The sequence below is a fragment of the Corvus cornix genome, chromosome 4A, assembly GCF_000738735.6.
Source record: "Corvus cornix cornix isolate S_Up_H32 chromosome 4A, ASM73873v5, whole genome shotgun sequence".
NCBI lineage: Eukaryota > Metazoa > Chordata > Aves > Passeriformes > Corvidae > Corvus > Corvus cornix.
In genome coordinates, this window is record NC_047058.1 from 4,329,829 (window position 1) to 4,352,248 (window position 22,420).

A 22,420-nucleotide genomic window follows, 5' to 3' on the forward strand; every position below is an offset into this window, starting at 1 on the left:
TTTGCTGCTGTATACCTGGGGGTGGTGAAGAGGGGTGGGTTTGCCTCAGGAACGACAGTGAGGTTCCTGTCCCTGTAAGGAAATTTCTTGCAAAGCTTTAAGAAATTGTTCTCTGTGAGGAGAGCAGAAATCCCCGCCGAGTAACGAATCGACTTAATAGTGCGGCTTGACAATCTGTTGCAGCATCCCTGATTTTCCGTGCTCCATCACAGGAGAACGGTTTTATGGGGGCATGGCTGGCTCCCGTGGGCAGCCCCCCGTCCCCAGCACAGCTCCCCGGGCTGGCGAGGGGGGAAAGCCCCCCAGCCACCGCAGCATCCCCGCAGCAGACGGTGCGAGCGGCGCGGTGGCATCCCTAAGCCCTCGCTCGCCGTTCAAAGGAGCTATTGTGTGCCCGCTGCGGCTCCTCGCCACGGCCAGCCGTGGGGCCAACTGCATGGAACAGTGGCAAAACCGCCCGGCCGCCCCCGATGCGCAGCTCCAGCAGCAGGCATGGCTGGCTGGGCTGGAGAGATGGGGCGAGGGAGGATTTTTGCAGCGCTGTGTCATTTTACCCTGGCTGGGTGAGTGCTCCAGGGTCCGAAATGCCGGAGGGGAGGTCAGCCCCGCGCCTGGAGCCACTGAAAGGCTGATAGGGGAAATCCAGTCCCCTGAATATGTAACAGCCTGGCGATTATTGTCTCTCTTTTACTATTCTCTGTGTTACACAAGTTAGGAGACAAATGCTAACCACACATGAATATCAATCAGATGCCATAAAAGAGCAGCTGCAATGCCTCATAAATGGTTTAATCCTGTTACTAGTGAAATAGCCATGACTTCTCCATTCCTTCGGCACCGAGTCGTTTCAGAGAGGAGGGATGGAAATTAATTTTGCTCTACCTTGGAAACGCACGCTCGCCCCTGGCAATTCAGCGGCGCGGGGGGATGTGCGGTCTTTAAAGTTTTATTTACGCAGAAATTATGCCGGAGAGTTGGGGCATTGTACCCCGTTTTCACAGCGTAAAGTGCGTATATAAGCCTTTTTGCTCGATGGGGGAAAAATCATCTGCAAATAAAGGTCGGTCTGTGCTGTATTATGGGATGTCTAGCTTCAAGTGAAAGCTCATAGACCAGATTTCTTGCCAGCTCGGCCCATTAAAAGAGGATAGGACCTGAATGGATAAAAATCATGTTGTGGTGGTGCCCCTAACAGCTTCTCACATACGTGTAAGCCCTGGGTTTACTGTGACGGCTTAGGGATTAATGAAGTGCGGTTTAATTAAATAATTGGTCAATAGAGAAAGGACAGCAAAATGAATGCCTGCAGGAAATAATTGGGCTCTCGCATTGCCAAACTTAAACATTTAGGTAAACAAAACAATTAAAGCTTCATCAAGCATTGTTAGACGAGTCAGCAGCATATAGATTGTTGGCACAACAGAAATCCCTGCCTTCCTCTGATTTATTTGCACACTCAGGGGGTGCTCGGGCTGTTACCAGTGTGTGTCTGAGCAGAAGTCAGCTGCAGAGGTGAGGAAGCACCAGGCAGGCTCAGCAGCAGCAGTGACCATGGGGCACCCTCTCCCCATGCCTTTAGGCTTCGCAGTGCCTTGTTTTAGAGATTCTTCACAAGAGCTGCTGGAGAGTCTTCAAAAAATGTGTTAATTTATGAGGCACATATGAGGGCTGTTCGACTTTGTGGCATTTTCATTCTCAGGCAATTAGCTTTCTGGAACAAGAATATTTGTCCAATATTTGCCTTTCCAGATAAACTGTATTATTTATTCATCCCATTATTTCTGTTGCAGCTATTGGATTTTTTTCTTTCTTTTTTTTTTTTTTTTTAAATGCTGTTATCATAACAAGAAGAGGAGCAAAATCCTGACTTCCAAATGTGTTATTTCTGACTGTGCGTAGCATTTGATGTGCTTCCCTAGGAAATACTGAGCTGCCCAGTGCTGTGCATGTACAAATTCATGGCAGGGACTGTTGTGCTCACTGTGGGAAGATGAGCCATAGTCACTCTGAGCTGAGCAGACCCAACTAATGCAAGGTGCAAATAATTTGTCGTTATTTGCTTGGGTGGTGTTTTGCAGTAACTTTTTTCCTCCGGTGTTTTGCAGAAGACAAACAAGGCACTTCATCAGTTGATTCTTTTGGCAGGTGGGAAACGAAGAGGGAAGGAAAGGCAGAGAAAAACAAGCTTGCAGTAAAAAAAAGGTCAAAAAGGATCATTTTTCTTTGCAAAACACACGGTTGTTGTTCTCTGATTTCTAGAAGGTGAAAGCATTTCCCAGTAGAAGGGGATGTGTGTGTCAGGGTGAGGGAGGAATGGAATTCAATTGGAGAAAAGATCAGGTATGATCAAGAGACAGTCAAAACACCAGCAATTTAGATAAAGCATTAATAAACAAACAGCCTTTGGAGTGTGAGAGAATTGAGCTTGCCAGCTAGGACTGCTTCTGGGTCTGCTTTATTTATTGCTTCGGAAAATGAACTGGGAAAAAAATTTGCTATTTGTTTTGAATTTTCATTATGGGGACCAAATTAAATCACTTTAAAAATCCTTATTATGCATGGAAATGAATGCAGGTACCCTTTTCAGTTCATGGATTTTACCATCTCCATTTTTCTCTTCTGCAGGCTGGACTTTACTTCTAGTAACTAAATATCAGCAATTTCATACACTAGATCAAAACAGAAGCATTCTTCTTCCCATTTTTTTTACATATTTGACCTGAAAACATTATACATATGAAAATAAGCTGAAGACCGTGTCGTGCCACCAGACCCAAAACATGATGTAATGTGCATGACTAAGAAGCCTACATGGAGATGGGGGCCAAGCCCTCTGGGTTTCTGCATGGGTATTTAGTGGGGCAGGGTTTAGGATGCTCTCAGCTTCTCATTTTCCCTCTGTCCCCCAGAATCGCAGAGTACTCCTACGGGCATCAAAAGAAATCAAGCAAGAAGAAGAAAATCAGCAAGAATGATATCCGCCTGGTGCCGCGGGACGTGGAGGAGACGGATAAAATGAACGTTGTGAGCTGCTCCTCTCTCACTTCCTCCCTCAACTACTTCGACTACCACCAGCAGACCCTGCCGCTGGGCTGCCGGCGCTCCGAGAGCACCTTCCTCAACGTGGAGAGCCAGAACAACAGGAACGCCGGCTCCAACCACATTTACCACCACACCTTCACGGGGCAGAGCCCCCAGCAGCCCGACCTCATCATCAACGGGATGCCGCTGCCGGAGGTGAGTGCGGGCAGCACTCCGTGCCCCGCAGCGTCGGGGGCGGGTTTGTGCTGGACTGTGTGCCGGTCTGTTGGTGTCGGCACTGCCAAAATGGGGTGCTGAGCAAACAGGCACTGGTGGCTTCTGTGTGCTGGACAGAGCGCACTTCCGTGTGCTGGACGCCCCAGGGGGAGGCAGTGATGGAGGGTGGGCAGGAGGGAGCAGCAGGCACTCACCTGTGGGTTCTGGGGCAGCCCTGACGTGTGGCCATGGGGGAATGTTTCATCCCCAGACACTGCAGAGACCCTCCGAAGTGCCCAGGTGGGGATGGGCCAGGCCAGGCTGCCTCTGCCTGTGTGGGAGGCTGGAGGTGGCGGCTCTGCAGGTGGATTCTGAGTGTGGCGGTGCTCAAGGGAAGAGACACTTGCCTTCATAGAAGTTTTTTTAAAAGGTTGTTGAAAGTGATGTGGGTGGCTGTTTCTCTGGAGGCAGCTGGCTGTGCTGGGGATGCAGACAGCGCAGGATGCTCCATTGTGACCACTTGCACGCCTGGCCCGGTGCTGTGCCTTCACTGGGCAGGACCCTGGCTGGCATGGGAGGGATGTGTGGTACCTGCCAAAGGCAGGGAAAGGGGCCGCTCTCATCCACACCATCCTCATCAGTTTCTTCTAATTCTTCAGCTTTCCTGTACATCACAGGCATCATTTAATGTTGCTTGTTTGTCTCTCTTTGAATTATTGTTTGGTATTAAGCAAAACAATCAAAGGTTTGTCATGTTTCCTGCTTTGAACAGAATAACAAAGCTGAAAAAGCAGCTGAAATATTTATGGCTCACTCTGTTTTGTGTTCGGTGTGCTGGTGTAAATGCAAAATGCTGCTGCTGAAGGCAGTGGAGCTGCTTCAGATTCATCCTGGTGCTGCAGAGAGCCGAGCCTGGCCCTCTGCAGGGCTGCTGGAGAGGGCTGGTGCCGGGGGCCTGGTCCTGCTGTGGTTGTATTGGCAGAATGCTCACTGAACGCTGGTGTTTAACTTCCACTGAGGCAGAACCAGCTCCGAGAGGTCGTGTACCAGTGGTGGCCTCTATGAGTGACCATTGCTCTTGGCATGCTGTGGGCAGTGGTCCCTGAGGAATTCCTGTCTTCCTGGAGCGGTGTCCTTTGGAGAGGATTCTGGAGTGCATCTCTGGCTGGTGCCTTGCTATGGGCACTGGAGCAGTGGAGCATCCTGTCAGCCTGTGATTCACTGCCACCAGTCACAAAATCCATCACATGCTGGCACTATCCAGAAGTGCATGCCGGCAGTGGGAGGTCTCTGGTGCCAGGGAGGATGGAAGGACCATCAGGAACATCATAACTCAGCTGATAAAGTTAACAGGCAGCTGCAGGCAGAAGGCAGTGCTGCCTGTGCTTCTCTTTGATACCACAGCTGGGCTGGGGTCTCACAGAATGTGCCCTCCAGAGATTTCCCTGCCTTGTTCACCCTCTTGTGAGGGAGATGGGATGCTTGTTTATCCCTGTGGCTCCAACTCGCCCCATTTTTCCATCACTTGTGCAGGTGAGATGCACTGTGAAGAGCTGGTGCCTTGCCTGGAGAAAGAAGTTTGTCTCTTGAGTGGGCGGAGTGTCAGTGGAACGTTTTTCCCCAGCAGCCCCGGGAGCTGGCAGGAGGGCAGCAGCAGCTCGCCTGTCCTGCCAGGGGACCGGCTGCTCTTGTGCGAGAGAAACATGTCTGCTCACTCTCTGCAGGTGCTTTTGGACAAAAGGGCAGGGTCAGGGTATGGGGTGAGAAGTCCCAACTGGAAGCTGTTTGGAAGTTTGGTTTAGGGTGGGAATGTCTATGTTTTTTGGCAGAGCCCCAGTGTTACGCTTCCAGGTGTTGCAGGCAAAGCTATCTCACTGGTGGTGTGGGTTCTACTGGCTTCTAAAAATCCCAGTGACCCCTGAGAGTGAGGAGGTTCATTGTTGCTGGAGTGACAGCCCTGTCCTGGCACACAGGGTGACGCAGAACTCCACAGAAGTTGTTTCTGTGGAGGGGCATGGCAGCCCTGTACCCCCTGTAGCCCGTCGCTGCCCGAGCAGGCGCTGTGGTGTGGTGCTGTGGCTGTGCAGGGTGCTATTGGTACACCTCCAGGTGGTGAGGATTTAATAAACACAGTCCCTGCCCAGAGTTTACAGAGCCAAACCATTCCCTGCAGTGCTTCCAGTGGCACTTTGTCTGGGCTGGTTTGAATTGCCTCCAGTGATGAAGCTGCCGTTGTTTCCCCTGGGAGGCTTTATGAGGTGTCAGCATCAGGGAGATATCACTGCTGCTCCACCTAGGAGTGACTTTTCCTGATGGGAAGGCAAAGCATCGGTTGATAACAGATAAAATACGAGGTAAATGTGTCTCTGGCAATGTCACTTGGCATATGATGGTTGTGGCTGGAGGTAAGCGATTGCCTCTGCAGACACACGCTGCCCCAGCAGCGGTGGGTTTGTGATGTAGCTGGTCTTTAACGTGAGCCTCATTTACTTTAACAGTCAGGAGCCTTGAAATAAAAGTCCCCAAGGATGGCTTGTTTGTGGAGCTTCAGGAAATGTTTCTTCTAGTGCGGTGGCAGGTCTCGGGGCTGGGAATAATTGGGTTTGTTGGTGCTTCCCATCTTTCCCTGGTGATCTGGAAGGGATTAAAGAGTGGTGTCTGTGGGGGCTGCAACCCTGCTCTGAGGGTGCAAAAGAAGTTTGAGACCACCCTTAAAAAGCTTTTCCCTTTGGGTGGGGCCGGGCTTGGCTGCCAGCTCTGCTTGTCTCAGGGCATGACTGCCAAGAGAGCATCGGGGAGGCAGTGGGGGATATCCTGGGGTGTTGTGGCCCTGCTGGGATTCAGTGGTCTCATGGATGCCTGGGTACCACTTGGGGATGCCTGCCCACAGCCTCTCAGCATCCTTGTGGCTGTAGGCAGCGATGGCAAAACGCGTTTGTGAGCAGCTCTGGTGATCGTGGCTGACAGCGGGAGGCTTGGCCCCCGTTTGGACTTGTTTTGCAGCAGGGAGAGTGGGACATGTTGGAGCTGTGAGGGCATTGCTGCTCAGAGGCTTTGCTGCTGCCAAGGGCTCCTTTTTATCTTCCTTCTGAGCTGGAGGAGAAGTCAGCTTTGAAACCGAAAGGGCTTGTTGTCAGGTTTTGCATGTATATTGCTGGAAGTTGTACCAGGAGATTAAAAATCAAAATTAATAGGAGCCATTAGGCAGCTTCCTTGATAAAAATGCGTGTTGCATTGGGGTGGTGTGGAAAGTGGTCTGAATGCTGAGCCTTTTAGGATCCAAGGGACATGACTTGCATGTAGAGTAGCCACCCTTGGGTAACACTTACATGCCTGGATTTTGACTTGACAGTTTAAAAAGTAAGCAGTATGCGTGTGATGGCTGTATCTGTGTTTCAGAGGCAGTTTTACATCCCAGATTTGCACTACTTTGGGAAGTGATGTTCGCTTGCTGCTCCAGGATGGGAAACATACCCTGAGGACAGCAGCTCACTCTGCCCCCGGGTCTCCCCTGGGGCCACCCAGTGCTGGCCAGTCCCAGGCAGGACCTGGCATGTGAGAGGCGAGGGGGTGTGACATGGGAGCAGGAGAGCCCTCTTTGAGAGGCTGGATGTCCCGAGGTGGAATTAGCACGGACGTTTTTCAGCGACTCTGTCTGGGGGTCGGGGATGGCTCTGCTGTGGCAGCGTTGGGAAGTGGCAGCAGTGACATTACGCTGTAAGCAGCGTGTGGATCAGGCGTGGTCTTGCTCTGGTGCTGCTTTGGTAGGGCCCACTGGAGAAGCAGTTCAAGGTGGAGCAGCCTCTGATCCAACAGGACCCGAGTCCTCTGCGGACCCACACACCCAACAGCTCCCAGAGCCGTGTCTGGCACCGGGGGGGCCGTGGCGATCCGCCGCCTCCCGAGCTGATGGTCACCATCAGTAAGATGGGGAATTACTGGTTTTAGTGATAATCCTGGTCTAATCCCCCAACCTTGATACACTCCCACATAATCCTCACTCACACTGATTTAGTTTGGGCTCCTCGTGGCTGCAGGGATTATTTGAGGGAGCAACAGTTGCAGGATAAGGCCCTGTTGGTTTCAGATCTGCTTTGTGCTACCTGGAAAGCGTTCTCCTCACTGTGGGAAATGGTTTTCTAAGCACAATAGAGCAATTTTCGTTTCAGGCAGCACCAGCAGCTTTTGCTCTGGCTATCTGGCGGTGTTAACTAAAGCACATTTCTACAACACACAAAGATTTTTGTTTTGTAAGAAATGAAATCAGCGTGGCTGTTTCTCTTTCTCTGTCATTTCTCTACTTGTCAATTCTTTCTTCCCCTCCAGCTTATCCTCCTCTTCTCCGCTAGCCTTAAAAAGCCCCCAAAGTGTCTGTTATAATCACATTTTGTGTGTTACAACCAGAATGAATGTACTCACTTTAATATGCTGGGTTTGAGGAAATCAGTTTCTGTCTGGTATAACAGACAATTTGTTATAAACCACGCCATTTAGAAGTGAAGGGCCTTGCTTTAGTGCAGCGCTGGGGAAACGTCATGATATATAATTGGAAGGGATTTGGCTTGCTTCTGAGTAATGCTGTGTACAGAGCAGGGGAAAAAGGAAAAAAAGGAGATGATTTCCAACCCAGAGAAAGTTTGCAGTGTTGAGACAGGTCAGGCTGATGAAATAAGGCTTATTTTCAGGAGGGATAGTAATTAAAGCATTATCAGAGATGATGTTTGACTAGCGGGAAGGCTGACTTCGCAGCCAGCGTTGCCAGTCTTGTTTTCTCCTTGGGAGGTCACTGTAACTCAGCACTTTTTTGTGCCTGCAACGTGATGCGCACCACGACGGGTAAGCGCAGGTCAGGGCTCAGCTCGCGCCTTGCCGTGCCTGAGCAGCCCTGTCTGGGAGCCAGCCCCAGCCTCCATCCGGCAGGAACCCCCCGAACAGGAGCCATGCTCTCAGCTTTAGACATCCACTGGTTATCCCCTCCCTGGGGCAGCTCCTGGTCCCTGCCTGGGCAGCCAGCATCGCTCTGCATTGCCAGGGACCAGAGTTTATGGGGTGGGGCCCCCAAACCTCCCCGTCTGCTGTCCCTACTCACTCCAAATCCCAGCAGATCGCTCAGCTTAACTACTCCCAAAGTGTTTCGTGTATCGCTGTAGGTTGCCTGACCTCTCTGAGCGTTGGAGGCTGACATTATGGAAATCAGCAGCTCTTTATTCCATTCTAAGGTCAGCCTAACCAAATTATACATCTCTTAATGTAATCGCTCCAAGCTGTTGTATGGAGAAATTCACTTGAATACCTTGCAACAGAGATAAATATGCCAGCTCCCATTCATGTTTAACCATGCCACGCTCCCTGGGTCTTAGGCAAGCCCTCAGTTCAACACTCTTTGGCTTTTCCTAAAATCATCAAATCATTTAGGTTGGAAAAAGCATTTAAGATTGAGTGCAACTAAGAGCTGAACATTGCCAAGTTCCCCAGTGAACAGCATATGTTTTGTATTGGTGATTTGGGGCTGCCTCCCCATCCTGGCGGCTCTTTGGGCTTTCCAACGGGTAGGGTCCTGGTCGGGAGGGACCAAAGGGGTTTGCTCCAAGGGTCCATGGAGGATTAGGGCTGGTGTGGCAGTAGCTGCTTGTGTTTAACAGCAAGGCCTGAGTGCTCCCGTGGATGTGATCTCATGGTCACAGGTTACATACTGTATATTATATCTTGTATTTGTGATCCACTACAGAATCATGAATCATTTAGGTTGGGAAAGACCTCTAAGATCATAAAGATGAAACATTAACCTAATACTGCCAGGCTCACGCTTGTGTCCCTATGCACACAAAAAGTGTGTGTACAATTATTACATACTGCACCTAATTATGTAAGTGAGTATACAGTATGTCATATAATCAGATACATCTCATTCGTTTTTATGCTACTGCTTTGGGTTTTATGGTTTGCTTTTACTGGAAGTGGAGAGGCTCCTCTTGTTTTCATAGAATCATAGAATGGTTTGGGTTGGTAGGTTCCTTAAATATTTCCTCTTGGAAAATTTGAATTTCTGATGCGTATTTCTAATGCATAACTCGTGAAGTCTATAAAAAAAGCTTTTGCAACTATATTTACATGGCAGATAAGAATTTTCTTTTAAATTGGGAAAGATTTCTAGTAAGTTTTTTTAAAAATTTCATCAAAAGGGTACTCTTGTATGGTACTTTGTGGGCTTTCTTACAGCAGTTTCCAAGTGATTTGTGTTGTATTGAGTAGTTTGAACTCTGTGGTTTCTCCCTCTCGTGTCCTTTACATATAGCACATGCTCATGCAGAGGCATCATTGAGGCCAAGTGCAGTAGCCTTTGAATAACCTCGTGTGCATCTGCTTGGCTGGGTGGAAGAGCTGTATTTTCCAGCTGCCATTTCCTGAAGTCCCTCCTGAGGGCTTTGAGCCAGAGAAGCTCCTCAGCCAGGTGCCCTTCCAGGTCCTTGGGCTCCTGCCCTCACTGAGGGTGCCCTGCTCCGGTCTTTCCTAAATTCCCATCAGCCAGCAAAGGCAGAGCCCGGCCCACCCATTGTGCCCTGCCTGCTTCCATCCCCAGGCTCTGCCTGCAGGCTCTCCAGGGACGAGCCCTCCATCTCTCCTGGCAGCCCTCTCTCCCGGCCTCTTGCCTGCTCTGGCAGCGGCTCCTGCTCTTGTGTGCGAGCTTGGATGGGTGGGACCCCCAGCCCTGCCCACTCCCTGTCTCCTGCCAGGCCATTTGTGGGGCTGGGCATGGCCTTCCTTCAATAAAGTATTAGATATTGTTCCCAGTAGAGGCTATAGTTGAGTTCCGATCATTTTCCGTTAATTAAAAGTACAGAATGGTCTTATTTGTAGCATAAATAGTTGTAATCTGTGTACTTATAAGTGTAATTATAATTTAAATTAGAGTGTGCTCAGAATTGGCAATGGTGGGGTGCTCTGCAGGCAGTGCTGCCCTGGCAGGACTGTGCTGGGACTTGTCCCCTGGAGCACCCCACAGTTCCAGTCCTGCTGTCCCCAGGAGAGCATCACCCAGGGCTTGGCAAAGGGATGCTGAGGCTGTTGGCAGCTCCCAATTTCACTGTTCCTGCTGGGGCAGAGCTTGTCTGTGGCACTGTTGGAGGGCTTGCTGGAGTCTAGATAGCACAACATCACTGGTTCAGTGTTTCCTCTAGTTCCCTGTCTAAATTTGGAGGGAAGTAATGGCTTATGTCAGCTGGACAAGCGATTAGTGCTGAGCCTTGAAGTGTCTCCCTGTTTAACATGGAGTTACAGTGAGTTCTCCTAGGTCTGCTGAAGGCTGGAGTGTAGCTGATGCTGCAGCAGGCAGGTGTGTGACAGGTGTTGCACTTCCTACACCCTCTGATGGAACCCTGAGCACCCACAGGTAACTGCAGCACTGCTGCTGCTGACACCAGGACAGGCAGGTCGGTGATGAACGGTGTAGGTCAGTGTGTTGGAGCCCTGTAGATAAGGTCCTCATCTCAACACCCTGTTGGAATTTGGGCGTGAATCCTTCACGTTTCTCACAGGGATCTGGAGCTTGTCGAATTATACCATCTTTTGTAATGGCAGGTGTTTGCCACAGGGCAGGTTTTAAAATTCCCGTGTTGGTGGATTGCATTAACCCATCCTAAGTCAGGTATGTAAAATTCCATTAAGCGAAACCCTCTGGCATTTTCTCACCCATGCTTGAGCTCTGCAGGTTATGCTAATGCAGTGTGTTTGCTCATCTATTAGAAGGATGATGGCTTTAAAATAATAACATTTATCTTTGGCAGCAGACCTACAATAGTGCACACCGAGTACAATTTTGTGAAAGGCTCTGCAGATGTTGCCTCATTCAATCTGGGTCAAAAAGAGTGCTTAGAATCATAAAGGTTAGAAAGAGATCAAATAATTCGGTGGTTTTATTGCTGAATAATGTACTTGGAAAATATCATTCACCATTATTAGACTAAGTGAGTACAGAAAACACAGGACTCAATAGTCATTTCTCAGTATTGGCTGATTTTACTGTTTTTATAATGTAGCTAAATTCCCTGTTATTGATTCTAGCATTGATTATCGATCTGGAAATGTAAATGTAAGTGATGGTGGGAGCACATGGAAGCTGGACAGTTAGGGAATTAGGCTGCCTCTTCCCTGCAGTGCCTGGTGGAGGGCCACACATGCTGGGGCAGACTGATGCTGTTTTTGGGGAGCTGTCAGGGTTTTGGGAGCTATTTTCAAAAGCAAAGATGAAAAAACAGGAAAACACCCATTATGTGTGTTCTTTTCCATGCCTGAGAGCTTGTGTAAACTTGCTGAGACAAACCCAGATGGGTTGGGACGCCGGCACCAGGATGGGGCTCGGAGCCCGCGCCTGCGCCTCTGTCACCTGCTGCCTCCTGGACTTTTCATATTCAGATTCACATCTGGATGCTCTGGCAGGGACCCAGCTCAGGCGACATTCAGTAAGCAGATCCGCCCGGCTGTTGGCGTAGGTACAGCACCCGAACCTGTCTGCCCGGTGAAACTTCTGCAGGCGCTGGCGAGCGGTTCCTCTGCTTCCTTGTTCAGCCCTCAGCGAGGCTGTGTCTGGGGGGAATACCATGCTTGGGCTGAGAGCTCTCCCTGTACAACAACTCATAACAACTCATTGTGGGGATTGGGTTAGTGAGAGACCAGAGCTGTGTCCCATCTGGGCTCTGCATCCCATGGTGAGCCGGCAACGTCGCTGTGGGAGCCACAGGCTCCTGCTGGGCTGGGGCTTGCTCAGCCGCGCGATGGGTTCCTTTGTTTGGAAAAAAAAAAGATGAATTTTGGAATATGTTCATCTCTTGTTCTCTGCACTTAGTTGTTGTCAGCATTAATATGCCATTAACACATGCTCATTAGGAGGAGAATGATTGTACCCTGCAGAGTACGGGGAAAACCTTCATTAGGCACTAACATATTGAACTGAGCTGCAAACTTCACTTGGGAGAACTGGGGAATGTTCTGCTCGGCGTCAGGTTTCCCTAATTTCTCCTTTTGGTCTGATAAAAGCACCTCATCTTCTGGCATGTACTTTCATCTACAACTGGGGAGGATGTGCAGGCGAGCCTGGGCTCAGCCTGGGCTCGGCCTGGGCTCAGCCTGGGCTCAGGGCCCAGCACTGAAATCCTTGCGGGACCTCAAATCCATCTTCCCCCAGATCTAAGACTTCCTCATCAGCGCTTATTTTGCCATGCAGAGAGGACACGAGCCCACGTCCCCCCTCCAAGGGCTCTGTTGGCTCTTCGGGCTTAACGAGATGAATTCTTCACAGAGCTGGGAGATGCTTGGGGAACAGATTTGTTGAGAAAGGAGGTGTCATTTCTACATCCTCGCTTTTCACACTGTAATGACGTTTTAAGCGTTCATCTGGCCTTGCTGCCTCCAGTCTGAAGCCATAACCTGCCATGTGTGACAGGGCAATTGCTCGCCCTGGTAATGATTACAGCGGAGCCCGGCGTTGTTCCCTTGTTTGCTCGGCGCGTGGCAGCTCGAGGCATGTGCATGGTGCTCTCTTAAAGTCAATCAATAAGAATAATTGCAAGTTCAGGTGGGGTGAGGGAGGAGGGGGCCGTAGCAGACAAATATTTGCCGGTTAAGACCCTGTTTACATGCAGATGCCTCTGTGATAGGTAACAAGGGAGGGACAATAAGGACCATATGTGGTATTTAATCAGAATTTATTGTAAATGGAGTGATTTCATAGATTTCCACAGAGCTGGCAGCTGTCCTCTGTATTAGAAGTGAACATCCTGCCTCTGTCCCTGCCCCACTGCCCTCTCTGCCCTGGGGTTTTGCAGGATTTTTCAGCGTGGGCACAGTGCGGTCCCATCCCCTCTTGCCTCTGTGTAGGTATAGCCAGAGGGAATCCCATGGATCAGTTTTCATCAATAAACCTCAGCAGAGCTAAAATGACATTTGACTGGCCTGGGTTTGTTGCTATGAAGGTAGGTAAGAGCATTGCCCTGTCAGGAGCACGGGAAGGTCCTGGAGGAAGTGGCTCCTCCTGAAGCCAGCAGCAGCCTCAGGAGGAGCGGTGCTGGGCTGAGCAGTGCCTGCTGCCCACAGGACACTCACTGATTGCAGGGATGTGCTGGGGCTGCAGCTCCTCCTGGAGAGACCCAAACTGCAAGTTGAAGGGCTTCTCCCTGCAAAGATGAAGGCAGAGAGGGCTGGGACTGTCCACCCCAAGCTCACGTTGCCTCTGGTGATCTAACCCCCCTTTTGTCAGTGGTCCTAAACCTAATGGACGTATGCCAAAACCAGAGAGGTGATCCATGATCGTGTGTTCTTGACAGAGAGGGAAATGAGGTGGTGAGGTGAGATACCAACATGTGACAGGTCAGGCTTGGAAGCTTTTTGGTGCCTCCGTTAGAGAACCATCTCCTGTGGTGGCCAGCCGGCCACTCCAGTGGTTGAGGAGGCAGGTTGGTGACTGTCCAAGCTCAACCCAGCTCATGGTTATTTCTCCTCCAAGCTTCCTGACGTCTCCTCATCCTGCCATGCTGTCTGCAGGCAGAGCAGCCACAGGCTCCCATCTAGTCGCATCTCTCCATGTTGGAGATGTGGCTGTGTCTGTTTGCTGGATGCTGTGTGACTCATGTAATCACCATGCAAAATGCATCATTCATAAACTGTTTAGCGCGACCTTTTGTACAGTAGCACTAATTATTATTATCACAGAAGCCCAGTAAACTAGACTAGTAATTATCAGGGATTTATTTGAATGGACAGCTAAGCTATTCTTGGCAAGTTAGTCAAAGCAGTTGTCATGACAGCCACACAAATGTGTCTTATGAATTGGGTTAATTAGGGTAATTAATAACTGTTGTTTTGCCCTTTTTAACAAGGTATTGCTGAGACACTATCAAAAAATAGCAATTGTACCTAACAGAAATAGTCTTTTTTTAGCAGCAACCCTCACATCACAAAATAAAAGTAGTAAATACCTCTTGGGTTGTTGTTTCACAAAGAAATGTGTCATCCGACCTTCTCTTCGAGGAAAAGCAGGGGGTTAGAGGCTCTGTTGTAATTTTTCTGCTGTGCTTCCCCTCCTGGGCCGTATTACCAAGAGATTGATCATCATCCTTATTGATATCATCATTATTTATTGTGATGCTGTGCTGCGCCGAGCCATTGTCATGGAGAGGTCTCTGCCATGCCCGGCTCTGTGCGAGTGGGGAGGGCAGCCCCAAGGTGCTCCTGTCAGTTGGAGCGGGCTCCACAAGGACTTAAAGCCAATTTTAAAGTTGTGACCATAAATTATAGCTGTTTTGCTGATGCATCGTCACCATCGTCATCAGGACAGCAGGTGCCAAACCGCCGCATCCTCGCTCAGCAGAGCATCTGCTTCTTTTGAAAGGAGGGTTTTGCTGAATAAATGGATTTGGTTTTCATAGAATCGTAGAAGATCCTGAGTTGAAAGAGACCCACAAGGATCATGGAGTCCAACTCCTGGCTCTCTCCTAAAAACCGTGACTGTCGTGGTTGTTGCTGACACTGAGTAATGGTGGTAACTGAAGCTCTCAATAACCAAATAGCACCAAAAAGCCTCAAAAGGAAAAAACCCATAGTCCCCATCTCAGGGAGCACCCTGGGCACCCTTGGCAGCCTCGTAGTGGGTTGCAGACTGTGGTGGTGATGGTCCTGTCCCACACCAGTGGGCTGGGTGCTTTCCAGCGCAGAGCACTGTCTCCTCAAGGACTGCAAGATTTGGTGCTGATTATTAAAAATGACCCAAGATTATGGATGCAACTGAGCAATATTATGTAAGTTGTAGAAAAATGACCTGAATAGATGAGTGAAGGCTCTGGCTGGTTCTCCAGCTGCACTGAGCTCTGTCTATTTATATCACCTCTGGGCTTTCAGAGCCCTCTTTTAACTAAAGCTCATTTGATAACGCATGTCTTTTAAAAAGAAAATAATAATAATTTTAAAAAGGGGGAATAAAAAAAAGAAAGAAGGAAAGGGGAAAAAAAAACCCCTAAAGAAAAACACGTCTATGGAGAAGGTAGGGTTTTAATGAAGAAATATTTTATACTATTCTCCTACAACCTTAGGGCTAATAGCCTGGAACTGGTACTTTGGCTCCTTAAAAAGCCCAACAAGACAAGCCAATTACGGCCTCTGAAACATTTTTATTTTTAGTTCCTTGTAATAGCAATTTATCCTCGGCTATGGTACATTAACTGGAAGGAACAAGAAGTAGTAAGGTTTTGGCATCTTTGTAATAACCAACGGGCTGTGTTTACCAGGCTGTTAATAATGTGGGGTGGCTGTGGGCAGGGGAGAGGGCAGCATGGGGATGGAGAGGGGCATCCAGCTAGTGCCAGAGAGAGATCCCTTAACGTGGTGAGCACTTTATTGTCATTCATTTCCCTACAGTTTGTTCTGGGAGAACACAGGCTCCTGTTAGCTTGAATTCCTCAGTTTCCCGCCGCCCCAGAGCTGGTAGGAGCTGGTAGCACGGCTCAGCGGGGAGGAAGGGCTATTCAGAGGGTGCTGCTGTGTCCCCAAGGATGCTGGAGCCAGCATGGCACCTTTGGGAGGCAGTGGGTTCTGAGTGGGGCTGGGCTGAGCAGAGCCAGGCTTCACATCCGCTCCCCACCCAGGGTGAGACAGCGATGGCAGTGGGAGGAAGGCCAGTCCCGCTCAGATTTGCTGCCAGTCTCATGGCTGCAGGGTGATTTTGTGGGCTGGAGAGCTGTGTTTTTCTGCCCAAGTAGGGAAAAAAAATTAAAATAAGGGAAAACTGGTTTTGATAAAGAGTTTTGTTGTGAGCGAAATCCCCTCGAGGCTTCGAGTGGGAGCTGCCTGAGGCTATCCTGATTGCAAGCCTTCCCATGCAATTCCAGATAAACAATGTGAATGATAAAACCATGAGCATGCAGGACGGTGTTTGTCTCAGTTTGATTATCTGCCAGTGCAGGGGGATTTTAGCTGAAGCCAGGCAGGAGCTGCTGGTGCAGAGATTCCACTCCAGAGCTGGGTCTGGATGCCCGTGACCCTGTGCCAGGGCACGCGTGGGACCAGGTCTGGCCTCTAGTGAAGCTGTGGGAGGAAAATGTCTGGGGGGTGTGTAGGCTAGGAAACTCTGTCTGCTTGCCCAAAAATTAGAAGAAATGGGGTTTTCCCTGGAAAACGGGACGGGGCCAAGGTCCCTCCTGTGCCCCCTGACACCCCGGGGCTTGTGCACGCTCGGGGATGCAGCCCGGGCATCCCATGGCTCCGATGTGCCGAGCTGGCAGCAGCATCTCACGCCTTCCCTATTTTTAACTCAGCTGCAATGATTTTTGCTTTTTCGTTTGTTTTTTTTTTTTCCTTTTTTTTCCCTTTTTCTTTTTGCAGTGACAAATCTGTGATTTCTCCTGTTCCCTACAAAACGCATTGGTCTGACCTGCCAGTCCAGAAGGTGAATGACAGGCAGTTTTATTTATCCCTAGAGATGGGAACATTTTAAAAAAAGTTCTTCTGTTATATTTGTTTTCATTCCTAATGGCAGGAGGCAGGGAAGGGACAGTTCTGAAAGGTTTTTTAACAAATTTCTAAGTCGTGCCCATCACCCTGGGGCTGCTGATTAGATCCAGATTGTTTCTCACACTGCTTAGGGAGGGGTGTAGTCTGTGCTAGGAGCTGCACACATGGGTCCATCACACATCTGAAAACCCCAGGTACAGGTGATGGGAAAGCCCCTTTTACTGGGTTTATTGGCTATTATATGCCTGCAGGGAGTTTTCCTTGGCATATCGAGGCAGGACCCCTGTGCAGAAGGCTGTGCCCCAGGGGCCTGGCAAGCTCAGCCCCCTGCCCATCAGTGGGCACATGGGAGGGAGGCATTGCCCCTGCTGCCCCCAAATCCCTCCTGTCCCAGCCAGGGGGGAAGCAGTGGGTAGCTGCCAGAGCATCACCAGCCTCCTGGCTGCTCTTGGTCCGTGTGAGAACGTGTCTGTATGCTCCTCCCTAGAAAGCCTGCCCCACTTTTGGGTCAGTATTTTGCTTTTCAATAGATTTTGAGGGGTGGTGCCAAGCAGGTATCTGCTGTGATGGTTCCAATGGAGGGACCCCTGTGCCATGTCCCCCAAAAAGCTTCGGGGTTATAGATACCATGTGAAGGTAATGCAGGTTTTTTAGGATTGCATTTTTGCTCTTCATAACCACACTGTAGATTTCTGTTCTGTTGACAAATCCAACTGGGTGACACAATTTGTGGCTTTGTGGGGTGCAGTTTTGGCTTAGTTGTGTGTTGCTGCTCCTGGATTCAATCTGGGTTTTTAATCCTATACCTTTTTTCAAAATCACATCTCAGCAGCAACTTTTCTCTTGCCTCGGATCCATTTTCAAACAAAAAATGACAAAGCCTGCATTTATTTGGGGAGGGGACAGGAGTTCAGCGTGGATTAGTGGGATGCTTGCACTGTAATATGGTCTGGCTTGATACTTCTGCTTAGTCTGATGAGAGGAGTGATGCTAAAGGATGAACTCTCCCAGTGATTTCTCTGCAATGCTTTTTATTTCATCAAGAGAAAATGGAGGCTGGACTCAGTTCTTTCAGTGTTAATAATGTCCATCAGAATGAAATGCCCTTTATTTAAGCTGCAGTAGTAATTAGAGCCTTGGTGGTGTTAAGTAGCCATAGTGTCTGGCTCTGAGGAATGTTCCTTGTACCTCATTAAATTTGGAATTACTGCTTAAAAGGCCAGAAATAAATATTCTGTTTATATTTCGGGGATAGTAAATCTAAATGGATGCTGTGTTTGCACATCCTCATCTCTGCTCGTTCCTGCTGAAGCGAGCAAGGCACTGCTCCAGTAGGCTTAGGCAGCAATCAGTGTCTGCAAAACAGCCTAACCCCAAACCCAACCCTGGTTTCATTGATCAAGTGCAGGAAAATGATCTGCTGTATTACATCTAATTATAAAACATCAATATCAGATGCTAAATGCACTTACTTTTCCAGAGACGCTATGTTGGTAGTTCACAGCTTGCAGTCTCCTCTATGAGAAGCTTTGTCAGTGAGCTGGGTGTGGGGAGATGGCTGCAGAGGGAGATGCCAGAGGTCAGGTCCTTTCAGCTCTTCCAGGTGACTGGCTCCTAAATGCTCCTTAGGAGCTGAATCGCTTCCTGTTTTCCTTCTGTCTTGCCTGGGGCTGTTGACAAAGGCGCGTCCTCTGCCCCCTCCCTTGGCTTGTGCTTCAGTGCCCGTGGAGTGGCTGGAGCTACTGATGGACACCAGTGGCCAGATGGGTCCTTTCCAAGGGCGCTGGCCCTGCGGGGGATCTCAGAGCCACAGCACAGCTTGGCTGCCAGGGGAGAGGGCGGTGGGTTCCTTGGTGTGACGCGGGCATTGCTCTTCCCGCTGTGTCTGTCAGCGTTTGCTGATTCTCCCCCATGGTGGCAACCCCAGTAGCTATTTGGGTGGAGTTTGCACTGCTGCTTAACCCAAAGCCTCGGGCTGCGGCTGCTCTCAAACCTCTGACACCCCCCATGCCAGGAGGTGCGGATATGGGATAGTTGGATCTGGGGAATAGGGGTCTGTTTGGCGTCTCCGCAGCGGTGCTGCTCAGACCCTCGTGCGCGGCTGCGGATGCCGCACGTGCCATCAGTGCCAGAGTGGAGCTGGTGGGGAGCAGGGAGAGGAGGAGCAGAGCTCCTCAAGTGGGTCAGGCTCTGCACCTGGTCACAGGTCCTGGCAGCAGCATCCTCGTCAGTGGCCATAGCATGGGGCTAATTATGTGCCATCGCACACAACGGGGGAAAATCTCTCCTGATGTCCTTTGTGATGTGCTCCCAGCCCGGAGCTGGATCTGATGAGTCTCCTGCCGGTGTGCAGAGGGGGACCAGCCGTGTTGCTGGGTGTGAGAGCATCAGCACGAGCCTGGCTGTTCCTCTCGGGCCGTGGGGCTCGATTCCGGTGTTCCGTGGGGTTTCCTACTGCGCCTGCTCCTGGTGGGAAGGAGTCTCAGACTGCTTCCCTATTTCCCATGGGCTAAATGAGCAGCTTGCTAAATGATAATGGCTTTTCCTCATTGCTGATGCGTACTTCATTTGACCTGGTCCCTACTTGGAAATTTTCACTGTTGCCCAAGTGCAGCTGGAGCGTTCTTATTTAATTTGCATGAATTCTGTGTCACCCACAATATAATTCAAACCATAAGAATTAAATGCTGGTGAGATCTCCTAATAGGCAGCATCAGTTCTATTGCAGATGCTGGAGCCTGTGATTGAGTGGCCCATGGAGAACAGGACTGAGGATACAGAAGGACCAGGAGAAGCGGTCTTACAAGCTCTACCCTTCCCACCAGGGAGGCACAGTGGATTTTTGGGAACAATTTGCCATTTCTGTGGTCCCCAGTGGCGCCTGCAGCACAGAGGGAAAGTCAGGAGGCTGGTGCTCCAGGTGGAGATGTGCAGCTTGATGCAGAGGATGAGGAGCCGTCGCATGTTTCTGGAGGATTTTGTGACACCCAAAAGGAGAGATGCACATTGCAGCCTTGGAGAAAGGTCCGCTTTGTTTTTTAATAATAAAGGGTGACATGCAAGCTTTATTAACGAGGCATGTAGGGGAAAAAAAAGGCTCAAGGGATAACCCTGAAAAAGTGGCGCTAAATGTGTCATTTTTATGAAGCTGAGTTTGTGAAGGGTCCCTACATGCTTTGGCAGGAGGTTGCAGCAGGTTTACAATAATTTGTGGAAAGATAGAAATGTTTTCACCCTGAAGTGAGAAGAAGGGCAAAAAACCCTGTGTTGAGATGCTTCAGAGCCGTCTTCCGAGGCAGAGGCTGGCGGATGGATGGATACCTGTCACTTTGGGTTGGGAGAGATGGGCCCAGCTCTGAACAACCATGGACTTTGCTGGGGGCTGGCTGATGTGTGGACTGAGGAATCAAACCCTTTATCAAGAGCCTGGATCCACATGCAGTGCAGAAAGCTGGATTTTCACCTCTGTGGAGTTTGCTTTGAAAAAAATCCCACATCTGAAATAGCTGGAAAGAGGGAAGAGTGATGAAGAACCAGATGCCAGGCATCTGCCCTGAGGCGAGCAGGCTACGGGGGCATGGCTGTGCTGATCCCAGCCTGCTGGCATGGCCCAGGACACATCCCTCCCACCCTGGGGACTGACCCCAGCCAGCATCCTCTATTTCTCCAGCAGTCTGCGGTGCTGGTTGTGCCCGGAGTTGCTGCAGCCCGCTGACCTTTCTGCTGGCACTTGCATTAGTTCCTCTTAAACTGCCTTTAGATCCACCAGAGTTTATTTCTGTTTCTAAGGCAGAGAGTGAGCAGTCGTTAGAGCAGTGCCCTGTTGCTAACAGACCTTTTGCTGTCGGGGAAGTCACCCCGTCGATATCCAGGTCAAGAAGAGTTGTACTGACGTTTGTACATCCTTTTTTTTTTTAATTTAATGGAATTGGCAGTCCTCAACCAAAAGTAACCGCAAGGGGGGAAAAAAAAATGTTTAATATTTCCCTCCTGATTGCTTGATTTGGAATGTGTCTGTTGTTATATTTATATTTGTGTTGCTAAGGCAGCGGTTGAAAGCATTTTTCAAATTAGGCACTGGTAAGTTGTATGCCGAGCCAGGGCTCCTTTTGATGGCATTGACACCAACACGTCTGCATCTGGAAAGCAAATCCTGAGCCCAGAGGACAGCAGGGTTTCTCTCCTCCAAGAGAAAAGCAGGCTGAGGCTACAGACTTTATGCAAGGTGTTATTCAGCGTTTGCCGATGTCTGGAATGCACTGTTTATTCATGGCACAGAGGCTGTGGGGCTGAGCGTGACAAGTGTGAACATCCTTTCTTCGCATTACACCGAGCAGGAGCTGGCAGCATGTTTGGGAGGTCCTTGCTGCGCCTGGCTCTGAACACGGAAAGGAGAGGCTGGACTTGGGGCTGGGCTCCCCTTTGATTTCTACAGGAGCGATGCTGATTAGTGAGAAAGTGACAGTTCATTTGCTTTTGCCAAAATAATGAAGAAGATGTGGGCCAGCCTCTCAGTGATGCACTTGATGAAGAGCACACTTTCAACGGTGCCAGCCAGCCTTACCTTTTACCTCTTTTTTGTTCTTTGACTTTGTTCTTTGGGTCTCATTAAGAGAGGGAGCGGATCCTTTCCCAATTAAAATGTTGACATGTCGAAGACACTCTCCTTTCCCGTCATTTTGCCTCTGTTTGTAAATGATTGCACCTTGCAGGATGAACTAGAATTAAATCAAGTGAACTTTGATTGAATAATGCAAGCTGTAAAGCAGCCCTTCTCCATGAAAAATCTGATTTCTTTTTTATTTTTCTGTTTTGATCCCCTAGTCTGCATGGAGATAACCTTGACAGATAATCCCATGGCAAAGTAAAGAAACCCGTCTGGAGGGAGTGCGCCAGTGCGGGAAGGATGGGCAGCCCACCCTTGTGCCAGTGTGGGCAGCACAGGCAGCTCTCACCTCCAAGGATACAGACCCAGGGAAGAGGATTTCCCATCCCTGTGGCCGTGTCATTCCTTGTTTTGTCTGAAGTCTGGAAGTAATTATCATTACTTGTGCTGTGTCCAGCAGTGGGGGAATTGGAAGCCTGGGAACGGATGCTGTGTCCAGCCCCTCAGGAACCCTCTTCTCCGTGCGGATGTGGGGTTTCATCAGTGGCGTGGTGCAGAGCGTCCTGAGGAGGGGGGACACATGGAGCAGGGAGTACACAGGAAGGACGTTACTTCAGTCCATCAAACATAAATCCCGGGAATTTGCTCATCGGTGAATGAGTTGAGCCAGGATATGGTCTTTGTTTTTGGTTTGAAATCAACAGCAAAGCTCCCAATGCTGTTGGTCCGAGGAGGATTTGGTGCCAGGTCTGTATCTGGGCTGTGGTGCGGTGCACGTGTGGCATCTCCTCAGCCTGTGGGATTTTGGTGGCACTGGTCAGTCTTTCCCTGTGGATGGCCTTGGGTATTCCTTGGCCCCTGAAGCCTGGGCGATGCAGTGTCCATGCTCTGAGTGTTCTAAAGCTCTTCAGTGTACCTGTATGTATTGAAATTGGCTGTCTGCATCCCCTCACCCAGCTGGTCCTCTCCTGGTTTTCCTGGGGCTGAACTGTGCACATGCAGGGATGGAGATGATGGAGGTGGTGGTGGGTGCAGGGGGTCTCCCTGCTGCTGGGGATGCAGGGATGGATCCAGCTGAGG

The 22,420-nt window shown here is 49.8% G+C and overlaps 1 protein-coding gene across 3 annotated transcripts in view; it reads left to right on the forward strand.

The window, feature by feature from the left end:
* Positions 1 to 22,420, forward strand: part of PCDH19 (protocadherin 19) — a 58,479-nt gene that overhangs the window by 2,519 nt on the left and 33,540 nt on the right. For 2 of the 3 annotated variants that reach the window (XM_039571987.1, XM_020584769.2), the window contains exon 2: positions 2,910 to 3,237. In XM_039571987.1, coding sequence (XP_039427921.1) covers positions 2,910 to 3,237 — 328 coding nt within the window. Of the gene's footprint in view, positions 1 to 2,909; positions 3,238 to 19,462; positions 22,147 to 22,420 lie in introns of those variants that run through there. The other variant, XM_039571989.1, reaches the window with a different exon arrangement.